This window comes from Callospermophilus lateralis, chromosome 5 (genome assembly GCF_048772815.1).
Source record: "Callospermophilus lateralis isolate mCalLat2 chromosome 5, mCalLat2.hap1, whole genome shotgun sequence".
Taxonomy (NCBI): domain Eukaryota; kingdom Metazoa; phylum Chordata; class Mammalia; order Rodentia; family Sciuridae; genus Callospermophilus; species Callospermophilus lateralis.
The window spans coordinates 88,611,725-88,626,254 of record NC_135309.1 but is presented as its reverse complement, the minus strand read 5'-3'; the positions used below and the strand labels follow the sequence as shown (position 1 = coordinate 88,626,254).

The 14,530-nt window shown below is 36.2% G+C and overlaps 1 protein-coding gene across 1 annotated transcript in view; it reads right to left on the bottom strand.

Annotated features, from left to right (window-relative positions):
- The window catches only part of Lix1 (limb and CNS expressed 1), a 53,141-nt gene extending 47,623 nt beyond the window's left edge, over positions 1-5,518 (bottom strand). Inside the window, exon 1 of the mRNA XM_076856016.2 lies at positions 5,263-5,518. Within this exon, the coding sequence (XP_076712131.1) occupies positions 5,263-5,344 (82 nt within the window). The 5' untranslated portion in view covers positions 5,345-5,518. The remainder of the gene's footprint in view (positions 1-5,262) is intronic.
- Positions 5,519-14,530: the final 9,012 nt, after the last annotated feature.

Genomic DNA, 14,530 nt, shown 5'->3' with positions numbered 1-14,530 from the left:
AATCAGTAAAACCGTATCATTTAAACAGAAAGATCGTAACTTAGAAACTCACCCTTAGGCAGCTGTATCTTATTATGGGCTGTAACTTAACACATGAGTTTCAGAAGTTGTTAAAATTGAGTTCAGGCTAACAAATCTTAACTGTTTTTTCTTATAAAAAAAAAAAAAACCCTCTGGTGAGATGAGATAGCTTGGCCTCATAGGATGGGTTTCTATCATATTTTATTTTGATCTGTTAAGTCTTTTGTATACATAAGAAATAAAAGTATCAGGACAGATAGGGCACTGTGATCAAGAAGCCACTCCTCCCCCTCATTTTGACAAATTTTTCTCTGGTGCTGAGACTTTCAGTATTTAAACTCTGTCAAATGTCAAACAGCTCTTCTGTCACTGATGGCTGAATTGAAATCTACATTTTTCTTAGTATAAATTCAAATAAAAATAGCAACATCCATAATAAAGTAAAACTACTATTTGAATAGGCTTCTATAAAACACATATCTCCAGTTTAATGCTAAAATTATCAGAGCTTAAATTATTATAATTAAGATGTAGTCATTATTCTAAAATGAGAGAGCAAACAGTGAAGTTTTTGTTTATTTCTGAGTTGTATATTCTTTCAGGCACGATTTCTATTGTGGAATGCAGTGCAATGTGTGTAGGGATTTTACCCCATAAGGACCTCCATCCCTTCCCTCCTACTCCATTCCTTTTTGTGAAATGTGAAAACTATAAATGTATCATCAAATTTATAGATCTCAAGTAACTACACTAAAAAACATGGGATGGAAAAAATACTTGACTCTTGAGGTTTGCTCTCCTCTGCTGCATATAGCCAGAGTCATGATTACTAAGATGTTTTTAATAGCTCTATCGTCTGGTTCAATTTTTCCAAAGGGTAAAAATATACTCTTTGAAGTAAAGTATTCACCTATCTGATATAAATAAAACCTTTCATGCAGAAAAATGTTTTTTCTAAATAAAAGAGTTAATGCACCTCAAATATGTGAGAAATTTTCTTCCATTTGAGCAACGTTTAGTACAAGTTTCATCTTACTTTTTAATTGTGAGATAGAGGGAAATATACCTGTCACTTTATAAAGTCAGGGCTAGGGAAAAAACCCTAATTTTTGTATTGATAATTATGCCAGCTTTTAAACATTTTTTTTTAAGGAAAGTGTGTCTTGATTTTGGCCTTCAGTCAATGAAAGTGGTTTCCCATAAGCACATTTGACATTCACAAATCTTACATCTTGCCTGAGCTGGTGAATTGTTTCTTGCTGAGAAAAAGCTGTGATTCCCCCTAACTTAGGTATTAGAAAGGGTACCTCCAACAGATGTCCATATAAGCTTTTCCCCAATGTACTATAAAGCCATAAACTCCCTGAATTTATCTAGGATCATGGTTAACTCCAATGGCTCCCTTTTGCCTGAATGTCAGTCAGACCCAACTTGCATCCTCCCAGGGCATGCTTCTTGCATTTCTGTTGGACAAGATATTTCTCTCCTCAAAAATGCCCTTCCTGCTGGGTGCAGTGGTGCACACCTGTAAATCCAGGAGTTTGGAAGTCTGAGGCAGGAGGTTTACGAGTTCAAAGCCAGACTCAGCAAAAAATGAGGTGCTACGCAACTCAGTGAGATTTTTTTTTTTAATAAAAAAATATAAAATAGGGCTGAGGATGTGGCTCAGTTGTCAAGTACCCTGAGTTCAATCCCTGGTACCCCCACCCCCAAAATATATGCCCTTTCTTCTCACTTTCTCAACATACTCTTGCTCAGATGTAACCAATAGGCTCTCTTCAAACTTCTAGAGAAGCCTATTTCTTTCCCCTCCATGTTTTCCTAATAGATACTGCTATTACAATGCAAGGACATGGTAACCAACACCTGAATCTTTTAATTACTAAAGGTGAGGAGTTGGAAGACTAGAGAACAAAGGTGAGTAGTTTGTATCCTGTGCCTCCATCCCTTATTAGCTACATTATCTTAACCTCCATGAAACTCAGTTCCCTTACGTATACATAACAATGATATGTATTGTGGGATTGCAGTGGACAATGTTTCCAGCACAGAGCCTGTCACATGACCAGGACTTGCTATCCTTGTGTTACTATTAAATGGATGAAGAAAGAGCTCCAAAATGGCTGGTAAGCATATTACACTCCTGCAATTTGAAGAATTAACACTCAGATCAGGATCTGCAAGTGCAGTCCTCTTAAAGTCATGTGATGATATCTTTTGAGAAAGCAACTGAGGACATGTCAGACAGTGGCAAACAAACAGTAAGCACATATACTCCCCCGAAAGAGTACCAGGGCCACCTTCATGAGAGCTCATCTTTGGTTGTGATGCATGATGCATGAAGAGAACCTGGATATTGCACAAAGCTGGGAATAGATATTGCAGCATGGACATATTCCATAATTTCTCTGCAAAGACATCCTGTCTGGTAGTATGGAACTATCCAGTGCTACTTGTTACAAAGAAGAGAAATTGATGTAGTGAAGAACAGTCCAGTGTCAGCCTAGACAAGCAAACTTCAAATTGAGAGCCTGCCTTGTTTAAAACCTCTTTCCATTATTTTTTATTTGAAATGTGAAATAGGGAATAAAGAACAAAAAACGTGTTATGGAATTAATTTCCTTTCAGTAGAGAAAATAAAAAACAAATCACAAATACTCCCAGATGAACACCTCCTCTAAAATAAAATGACAGATTTAACATATTGTAAAATTTGAAGGACCTCCTTGCCTGAGCAAAAAACTTGAGAAGTTCATTTCCTTCAATGAATATAACTGTTCCCATGTGCATCTGTCTCAGACCAGAAAACGTACTGGGTGCTTTTTCTGACCAATTGCTTGTTTTTAAGCAAATCCAAAGCCAACGGAGGGCAATGAATGAATAGAGTGACCATTTACACTCTCCGCCTTCTGTGTGTCCAAATAGTGAAGACAGCAAATGCTGCCTTTGCATTCACAGAAGAAAAAAATTAGAAAAACTGAAAGTCTTTTTTTTTTTTTTTTTTTTTTAATGCTTCTTTGTTCAACTGAGCTGGGTGTTAAAAATTCTTGGATCAGCCTTTCAGCTTGCAGAAAAGCAAGGTGACCATTTTTCTTAATTGGCAGTAATGTGCTCAAGTATTCAGCCCTTCCCTTCTGGCAGAAAGAGGTTGGAAGGGGTGGCTGAGGAGGAGGAGCCAGGAGTGAACAGGAGGAGAGGGAGCTTCTCAGAACCTGCCATTCAAGGCTAGTGGCAGTTTTTTTACAGGCTGCCAGCAAAAGTGTGGTGGCAGCAACTTATGAGTGTGCCAAAGAAAGGAGGTCCACGTGCCAAACTCTGGCATGTGTAGCACCTACAGGTTGCCAAGGCATGGTTTAGACCTCATCCAGGCTTGAGGTTCTGCACCAGAAAGCAAGTTAACCCATTCCCACTATTTCACAGGATGGTGAGTGATAAGATGTTTCAATGCTATGGAAACTCCTGGTCCAGAAATGTACTATTTGACTCCCTTTCACAGAGTCATTTTTCACATTATAAAAACCAGAAGGAAGAGGGTCAGTAGCTTAATATTCACACCCATTAAGCCAGGCAAGCAGCTGCAGAGTGGCAGCCCAGGCTAGGGTAAGCAGGCAATGCTACGGGATCAAATCTAGGTTCTGTATCCATGAATGAAACATAAAATGGGATGCTTTTGTTTTTGGATATAAAAGACTTCCTGAAAAAGTCTGGATGATAGAACTTAATATAAGCTTCATTATTACTCCCTCTAAAGAATTCTATTCTCTCTTCTAAACTGTAAGCAATTTCTGGAATTTAGATCAGCTTAAAAAGTGGGCCATACAATCTCAGATTTAAACTTCTTAAATTTACAGTGAGCTTAGGGAAAAATCTTCTATTTCTTTTTACTGCCTCCACTCTCAGCATAAGTCCCATGGTCCTATATAATTTATCCAAAGCTTTGGGCAGCCGAAAAGCCCTTTTATCCTTCACTAGTAATTCAGAGCCTTTGTAGGAGAGAGACATTCTTTCCTTCTCTTTTCACTTAAAGAAACATACCACGCCTGAATAGACTCCAGGCTAGGCTAGGGGATGGAGTGATTTTTATTAGCTCTAACATAGCTATTGACAAATGCTTTCAGACAATATTAAAAAAGAAAAAGAAGAAGAAGAAAAGGCTTTCACTTTATGCCTTAGAGGGTAGATTGGTTACAATTTAATTTCTAAGAGGAAAATTTTATAGAATAAAATGGCCCAACATTTCTCTTTTTTCATCACACATATGAGAAATATAAACTAAAAGGACATCTGGAAAGGAACGTTATTCAGTAATCAGAAAGCAAAAATCCAAACCATTGATGTTTTGATGGAGACAAACATAACTAGATTCACAAGGAGGAAAGCTGTAACCGATTGAAGTTAAAAAAAAAAAAATCCATATGCATTTTACCTTTTGGGTAGTTCCAAAGCAAAGTTCTATTTCAGAAGCCCTTTGTAATATGAAACCCACTGTAGATAAGATACAACGTGAAGATAGTCTGTTTTGCAGCAGCAGGAAATCAAATTGGTTCCAGAAACGAAGTTATATGACAAATAGTTTAATAGTATTGCTACAATTGGAAAGCTTGATTTAATTATTTTTCATAATTATTTTTTAAAAAGATTTTGAAATAACACCTATACCAAAGGATGGGGTTTTGCTGAGATGGGGGGGGTTGATTCTCATTTTATTTTTACCTGAAGTGTTATAATTTGTTATCAAAATTAAAGAGCTCAGTGGTGATTCATTATTAAACTTTGCAACAAAATTTTATAGAAACACAATACTTGGTCTAACAAAACTAATATATGCTATGGAGAATGAAACAGGTTAACAAATACAGGTACATTTTATTATCATTTCCAACTTATTTTTAGTTTTAATCTCGGTTCCAGTCAGTCCTGCTTTATTTAAAGAGCATCTGGAAAAGTTCATTAAGATTTGGCGGGTTTTAGATTTTTAGAAGAAAGGACTTCTAAACAGTCCTGCAAGATGTGTCACTGCAAAATAACCCAGCGCCTCTTGCCAGTAGATGAAATGAAATCATTCTTCTGAATGGAGTCAGGAACAAGTTAGACATCATTTAGGACACAGAACACGACTACAGAGATTTAGAAGAATTCATACTTAAATGGGATGTGACTAGACGTTTAGAACTATTTTCTAAAGTCAAAAAAAAAAAAAAAAAAACAAAAAAAACAACTTCTTTCCCGTTCAATACTTACGGTCTTTGAAGACTAGAGCTGGGTCTCTGTGAGGCAAGACTTGGGCAATGATGTGTCTCAGAGATTCCAAGGTTCTGTCCATCTCGGGTCTGTCTGTGTGAGCCTGCTGCACAGTGTCCTCATGCCTGAATTCTTGCAGTCCTGGACTGAATTTGTGCAGCTCATTGATGCACTGGATTACCAAAGAATCCCTTTTAACATCTGCCAATCAGACATTTCCCAGAATCTAAAGACCCCTCAGGGGGCCCTCCTCTCAGGCTCACTTATCTTTGTTGTATGCTGAGCTAATTAGCTCGAAAGGCTGGCTGACAGGCGGTCCCCATTGCTTCCTTCTGTTAAACACACCCACCTACAGGCTAGCTGGGGAAGCTCGCTCACTAATCATGGGAACAGATTTCCTCTCCAACCAAGTTTTGCCTGAATGCTGTGCAGCTTTCTTGCTTGATTTTTTTTTCCTTCAACCGCCCTGCGCCCAGGAATATGAAATCAAGAAACTTATTTCTCAAGAAAATTTCCTAAATAACAAAGGAGCAGCTCAGGACTGCTTGACGTATATAATCAGTATAATCAACACGATCTAAATTCTCCTTTGGTGAAAGAGTGCTATAGAGACAGTGACTGCAGCCAGATTGTGCTTTGTGCTGAATTCAGGAACATCTCTTTGGAAACCACAGTTTAGTACCCACATAATCCCCAAATATAGCCACTTCTGATGGGCCAAACCTGGTGAGCTGTTGTATAGCTTGCCTGGGAATATTTATTTTTCTATTTATCCTCAAGGAAAATCATTCCCAAGGTAGACTTCAATTTGTTCTGATAACAGTCACTTCTTTTCATTTCATGAGCATTCTGTTAAAAAAAATCTCAGAAATTAAAATATGCTTTTCAAAGAATATAGGTAGTTATTAAGAAGATCTTAAGAAAATCAAGACTTTTTAAAAATCTGTGATATATATCACCAGTAAATAATCTAAATAATCTTTTGACAGCAGACATAAATATGTTATGTGATCCCATTACAAAAACAAGGAATTATAAAAGTAATAAGATAACTGATTTTAATGGTTATGAGCTATGCTAGCTAGCTATCGAAGAGCTGTGGATGATTTCTTTGCTTTTTTTAAAATATTTTTTCACAGTAGACATAAGAGGTTGTTTTCCAATGTTCCTTTCAATTTTCAGATTCCATAATTATGTTGTATTTTATGATGAACTGAAACCAGTCCTTTAAAGACTATATAAAAATAAAATGTCTTCCATGTGATCAGCTTCTTCAGCTATTTTGTAGAAGTGTGTGAGGCCTTAATAAAAGGAAAAGGAAGGAATAGGACTGTAACAATAATGCTTATTATAATGACCATCACCTGGCAAATGCCCATAGGGCATGTAGGCCACACGAAACACAAACGTCGAACTGCCCCAGGGCACAAAGATATTGATTCAGATTTTACACAGACACACACACAGACACACAAACACACAAACATGAACTTGAAAGAAATCCCTCGCACTTCATGTTAAGATACTTATTTAGGGTATCAAAGTGCACTTTATGGGGCTGGGGATATGGCTCAAGTGGTAGCACGCTCTCCTGGCATGCGTGAGGCCTGTGTTCGATTCTCAGCACCACATACAAACAAAGATGTTGTGTCCGCCAAAAACTAAAAAATAAATATTAAAATTCTCTCTCTCTCTCTCTCAAAAATAAATATTAAAATTCTCTCTCTCTCTCTCTCTCAAAAATAAATATTAAAATTCTCTCTCTCTTAAAAAAAAGTGCACTTTATGCAGCCTGTACATAATAGGAAAGTGTGTGTGTGTGTGTGTGTGTGTGTATGTGTGTGTTGTTGTTGTTGTTGTTGAGTAATAAACCCACGGCCTTTTGCATGCTAGGTGAGAATCTACCACTAAGCAACACTTCCAGCCTAGGAAAATTATTAATGTCCTTGCAGTCCAGGAATTTATAATCGTAAAAAAAAAAAAAAAAAAAAAAAAAAAAAAAATTGGATGCAGGAGTTTATGCTTTAAAACAAATGGTTTGTGGACCAAAAAGCTATTATACAGTGATTATACACAAACTGTAAATGAATGCAAGCACTTGCAGTGTGATCCTGCATTGGAAGCCAAGATAATTAATGTTGCCATTAGAGAACTAGAAAAATAACATGGATTTCTTAATATAATATAATATATAAATATATACTGATAATATAAAACCAGAGAACAATTAGAAATTATTGGTGCGTGGATTTCAGTTAGTAAATGGGCATTTCTGTGGGCTTAAATAGAATTCTAGCAAGACTTAAAAAACATTTTGATAGTATAACACGGTGGAAGAAATGATGAATTTGGGATCAAAGAGACTTAAGATTTGGTATTTGCTATCTATTTAACTTTGAAAAGCCACTCATCTCTGAGCTCCTAGTTCTAATCCATAAAATTAAGCTGGATGCTCTCTTTCAGTTCTAACATCTTTGATTCTATGACTATATTATAAATGAGCACAAGTATTATCACAGATTTTCTAACTCTCTGAAAAGTCATGTATTTATTTCCTAAATTTGGACTGATCTTCAAACAAATCACTGCTATTCCCACAGTTGACATCATATCCATTTATCAATCTGAGAGATATAAATCAATATGATGAATACAAAGATGCTTACTGCTAATGCTAAATAGAATGAAAGGTTAAGAATTTTTAAGAAAAATAATCTCCAATCTCCATAAGGTTTTTATAAAGAAAGCAAAACTATGAACATCTTCATAGAGAACACCAAAGCAGCTTTGCGTAGACTAATTCATATAAACATTTTGATCTTTAATGAGTTACATTTTATGAAATGAAAACAGGAATTCTAATGTAGATTATACAACATTCCAGTTAGCATAGTTTCTTCAGTAAGTCCGATCTTTCAATAAAAGTTTTCTTAAAACTTTGCTTATGCATTTCTTCCTTGAATGCTTATATAGTCCTGACTTTAAAGTGCTATTGTAAAACAGTCAGAAAACCAACTATGTGGTTTCTTACTATTCTCTCCCTTTGATGTAAAAAGCAACTGGTGGAGATGGAAGAGCCTGAAAAACCCTTTGAGTAATGTGCCCCTTTTAGTATAGCCCCATGTTCACACATTGGATTTCACTGTGACACTAACCTGAACACACATGCCAACAGCACAACTAAATTTCAGAAACAAGGGTAGATGACTGCAGTAAAACCAAAATGATGTTCTTAAAATTCTTGGTAGAGCACTAATCTGAAGGATGAGTATTGGCACCTGACACAGTCCAGTGATCAGAACTCACTACTCCATGATGACAGAGGGCAGCTGTGTGCAACAATATGCGTACCAAGCTTCAGGGAGTTCAGAGCTCTTTGAGAAAAGGAGAAATCAAGGTGGCATTTTTTGCACAGTTCATGGACTATGCAACAAAAAAAAAAAGTCTATAGAAACAATAGTTTTACTGGTAAGGAGAATTGATGCCTCTCATTCCATAAACATTTTTGGTAGATAGCTGATTGCAGTTATAAAAATCATAAGGGGAGCACCAATTAAAATAGTCTCAAGAATGTAGATGTATCTGAGAATCATCTTTAGTTAAAAACAGGAAGGACCTAACAGACCACCACCATCACCACTACTACCACCACCATCACTACCACCAGTGTTATAATGCGCTCTACTCTGGAGGAAGAGACTAGGGTTGGCCAGGCAGAAAGCAGGCCTATTGGTGAGCCTGCAGGTGAAGCTGGTGAGACTCCAGGTTCAGAAAGATTTCATTCCAAGGCATGCAGGCTCCAGTGACTACACCTGTGGTAACAGCCTGTCCTGACTCTAGGAAGTCAGGTGACTGAGGGAGAGGATTTTGATTTTGATTTAGGAAGATGATCTTGCCTGAGATAATTTTTTCAATTATTTGTTTATGCCTTGATTCTTTTTAAAATTACTTTTTAATTAAATGGTGTGTGTGTGTGTGTGTGTGTGTGTGTGTGTGTGTGTTTGGGCATTCGGGATTGAACTCAGGGGCACTTGACCACTGAGCCACATCCCCAGCTCTATTTTATATTTTTTATTTAAAGATAGGATCTCACTGAATTGTGTAGTGCCTTGCTTTTTTTGCTGAGGCTGACTTTGAACTCAAGATCCCCCTAAATCAGTCTCTAGAGCCTCTGGGATTACAGGTGTGTGCCACTTCGTATGGCTTATCTTTTATCATAGCAATAGATATACATGGTTTTCAAAGCCAAAACAATACCACAAAGTTTATAACATGGGTGTTTCCCTGGCTTAGCCAGACAAGTGGCTAGTTCCTACTCTCCAATGCCAGCAATGTTAAACATTTTTTGCTATTCTTTAGGAAGATTCTACTGATAATTTTTAGATATTGTTAGTTACTATTTTCTTCTGCTCCAAGGAAAATGAGTTTGATTCTCCTGACTATCCCACACTCACACACACAATTTTCTTCCCATTCTTCTAATGTAGTTTTCATATACTTTTGTTTATTTTTGTAGTTGGATTTTAAAATTACAGCTAGATAAGTACTGTGTCAAGCTAAGTGTCATATTCTCATTGTATTTTGTTTCTTGTGCAACTTTTTGTTTTTCCAGAAATTAATTGCCTTCTTTCTAATTTGAGTATATTATTTTTTATTACTTTTCAAATATGATTTACCTTCGTTCTTAAAAATTTACAACTTAAGATAAAATAGATAAAATGAAAAAGAATCAAAGTCTTGCAGTTAGAAATACTTAATATTGAGAGAAAATTGTTTATAGAAACAATGGGAAATCACTGACAGGAATTTCTTCCAGATTCCAGTGGGGGAAAGGACTGAAAGGGATAGATGCAGAATTTAGCCAAAGGGGGTCAAAGCTGTGTTCCAGAGTGTTTCTGAGGGTATTTGGGAGGCTGAAGAAAGGGAAGGGCCAGAAAGAAGCTGACTCCGCAGAGGCAATGACTAATGACTGTTTAGCTTCAGCTTTGTTTGGCCTCCACTAGAAGAGAGTAGTAGAAGGAATGAATGGCTGGTTAGCATCAATGCTGCTATCAACTGGGAAGGAACAAGTTAAAGGCATGAATTGCTGCTCAGTGTTCATTTATTTACTCTCTCCTGGGAAGGGACCAATGAGATGTTTGAATCAAAGTATTTATGAGAGGGTCAGTTGGAAAGGCAACTACGGATGGTTTCTAGACGAAAGTTTAAAAACACAAGTAACATAAAAGAACTTTATCCCAGGCATTTGTTCATTGATATTTCACTAAATTTAGGAAATCATCATTAAAATCAATCTGTTAAATTACATGAAAAAAATTAGAAAAATGATTAATATTCAATTTATAGATTAAGAAAATGTACATTTCTTTCTTTTTATAGAAAATTATTAAAAGAACACTAGTAAATTGCCCTTTATCTTTGCCAGAACAGTCAGGATCAACCCTTATAACCAAAAAATACCATGAAAGTAAGCCGAGCCTTCTGATTGGTGTATATATTTGGAACTCTTGCATGAGTCTATACAGATGGGCTTACACAACCAATTGCCTAGTCCTGTCTTGGTATTTGGTCTTCAAGAGAAGCAAAATTGATTCTTCAAGAAATACATTTAAAGGCCAAAGATATCCCTGAGGGAGGTTTTGCTAGTTCACAGAATAATACATTTAGGATAAACTTGGAATTAATTAAAACTGTGATAATTTAGATGCTCAAATGTATAAGATTGGTGATAATAATGTCAAGCCCTTGGAACATCAGAAGTATGTCCATGAAAACTGAACTGATTACTTTACCTATAGGTGGCTGACTTCCAAAGTAATATATATATTTTTTTGATTTTTTTTTGGGGGGGTGGATTTTGTCAGTGTCTTTCCTAACAATATCTTCTCTTTCATAAAAGTTGATTTAATGGGCTGGGGATGTGGCTCAAGCGGTAGCGTGTTCGCCTGGCATGCGTGCGGCCCGGGTTCGATCCTCAGCACCACATACAAACAAAGATGTTGTGTTCGCCGAGAACTAAAAAATAAATACTAAAAAATTCTCTCTCTCACTCTTTCTTTAAAAAAAAAAAAAAAAAGTTGATTTAATTATTGGTTCCTCTCCTCTCCTTCCATTTTCTTAGACACCCCTTCCAGAACAGGAATTTATATTGTTGGCTGCTCGGGGAAAAACTTGATAGAAGATTTGTCTATCATGTATTCAGACTGATCCTAAAAGAGGCGTCTGAACTTCAGCAACGTCTAGGAACCACTTCTCAAATGAAGAGGATGAGGTCTTCTATAAAAGAGTGCTGGGGGGTGGGGGTGAGCACCTCACTTACGAATTAACTGGACCTTCCTTTTTCTTTCTTCTGTAAAGTTATGTTTCTGGAGGTATAAGTTGTTTAGAGTGTTTAAATCTTTTAAAAAATAATGAGTAAATTAAAATGAAAATAATGAGTAAATTAAAATACTAAGAAAGAAGTATTAGATTTAAACAAGCTGAGTGAGAATGTTTATTGGATATAAACAAATGACTTAAGTCTGAGATTAGTTGATGGTGTTGGGTTCTAGCAACCAGTAATTTCACAGCTCCATGTATTTTAGATGAAGCTTCCTGTAAAGACTGCGTCATCAGTATATTCTTAATTCAATCTCAACTACACTTATGGATATACTTACATTAACATAAAAGCCTAGTGCCCATCCATTTCACACTGTGAACTACAATTTCCACTTCACTTCCTATGCATTTACGACCAGAGCACTGCACTTAGCATGCATCCTGCTGACAAAGATAAAACATTATTTCTTTGCAAAATTTTTTTTAAAGAAGGAGGAATAGGAAAATTAATAGAAAGGATAAATGGTTTCCACATATTGAAAACTGGTGAAATACCAAGTTATAGAATAATGAATTCTTCTGATTCTCTCTAGGTACCTCAGTAGCCTGGAGCTCAAGGAGAAGGTATTCCCTCCCTTCAGCATGAATTCCCCCCACCAATAAAAATATTAGGAATTTCTACTGTGTGCTTCTGTCTAGTGAGATGGGTTTTCTTGGACATGTGATAAGAACTTATAAGTTCTTAGTTTATAAGTGATAAGGCTTATAGAAAAACAAAAACAAAACAATTCCACTTTTTTTTTTTTTTTTTAAAGGTGAGGAAACTTTGTGGAGGATAGAACTTAAAACCTGGTTGTGAAATCTGTCTACAGTGACAAGAAGACAAGTCACTGTGGATCTCAGTGACTTTGATGAGTATAAGCTCTAAACCACCTGAGTATGCTGGCTTTGTCACCACTCACCTTTCATTATTTATCAATTCCATCCTTCCCTCCTACTCCTTCTCAAGCTTACTCACTTTGTGAGTTGGGCAAGAAATTTTAGATCTAAAAATGTTTTCTTATCTCTACAGTAGAAACAAGGTCATAGAGATCTCTGTTTCTATAGTAAAATAGAATAGAATATATTCAGGAGTGTTCAACTTCAAGACTTAGGTGAACTGGGCAACCTTTAAGATTCTATTCCAGGTTCCCTCCAATCAATTCTAACATTGACAAATTTTCCTTAACCCTTTCCCCATCTTTTAAAATCAAGTTGCTGCACTACTCACAACCTGGTAGCCCTTTTCCCCCCTAATATATTAACTTTCTTCTTTTTCTTTTAATTTCAAATCATCTTTGACTTGGTTCTTTACTGTATAACAACCTTTCCCTAACCATAGCAGAGCAAGCATACTATTTTCACTTCTGTCATTTGGATTTTCTGCATGATTTCCTCCTTTGTAAGTTCTTTTTCAGTCTACATACTCTACCAAATCCCTCTTCTACAAAACCACTCCCCAACTTCTTTCACTCAGACTGTCCTTGGAACTTCCTCAGCAGCAAGAGTGATACCAGACTCTTAGAATCTGCTTTATACTGTCATGTAGTTATTCTGTGTGCTTATTCCTGCCTCTCCACACATATTGGAGGCTGTCAACCAGCAAAAATTATATCTCAGAAATTTGTGTACCTTCCCCTTGATAACACTGTACACATATAAACATTTGGAAAACCAATATGGGAAAAACACATTTTTCTCCCTAATCTAGTCACATCTCTTCTGTCAATGGCAGGATGTAAGCAGTTCTTTAAAAATTCATTTATTTCAAGTGGTTACTTTTTCTTTTTCATAAAAGTGAAAAGAAAAGAACATAATATTGTGATAAATGGCTCAAATAATATATTTTATTTGTATTATGAGGCATTAAGAAACTAAACCAATATTAATGTGATTCTAAATGTTCTATTAAGAGAAAAATTTAGTTTTAAAGATATAAGAAATATGTCTTTGTGAATGGTAGGCTTTCTATAAAAGTGATGTAGATTTTGGAGTCATCCCCATGTTCCTGAAAATCATATCATTGTGTAACCCAGGGATGTTCTGAACTTTATAACCTCCAGAGTCCTACACAGTTTTATATATAAGATGGCTCTAGTACTTCATAAAGCAAACAGAGTACAAACCAAGATGTGACCTGATGCTCTCTAGGGAGATGGTCTGAAGGTGAGCCTTTGCCACCCAAAGTATTGCATATGTGGCAACAAAATAAACCTACACATGAGGAAGTGCTCTGAGAAACTAATGAACTCCTCACTGTATCCTCTGCTGTGGTCTCACATTTATTTTGTAGGAAATGCTTATTTAATGGGAACAGTAAGTAGACTATGCAAGACAAGGACAAGTAAAGCATCTTATTTTTAGGGAGAGAGGACAGCAGGGGATTAAATGAGGCCTTGCACATACGAAGTATGTACTGTTCCATTGGGCTATGCCTCCAGTCGTGTCTTCATAAATACACAACAAAGATTCATAGAATTTAAATATCAGTGACTTTGAAAACAGAAAAGATGGTTAGTCTGTGGATTCTTTTTGATAACCTCAAGAAGACATTTTAATTTACTATATAATTATGTATCACACACTGATACTCTAACAAGTGTTATTAGTCTGTAATAGGCATTAACAACTCTATGATAGGCATTATGAAATGTCCCCATTTTGAAAATTGAAAAACTAAGGTTAGAGAAGCTATAGAAGGTACTTGAGATTTGTGGTAGAACCAAAGTTCAAATTTGGAATACACAGATGCAAGTTTTGCTTTTCTTCAGTGTGGTGCTGCAAATCAGACCCCCAGGATCACATGCTTGCCTTACCCATGCTAGGTAACATTACCACAGAACTAAACTCCTAGTCCCTACAAAAGTGTTTTAAAATTTGAGGATTACAGCTTCTCTGAGAGGACAAA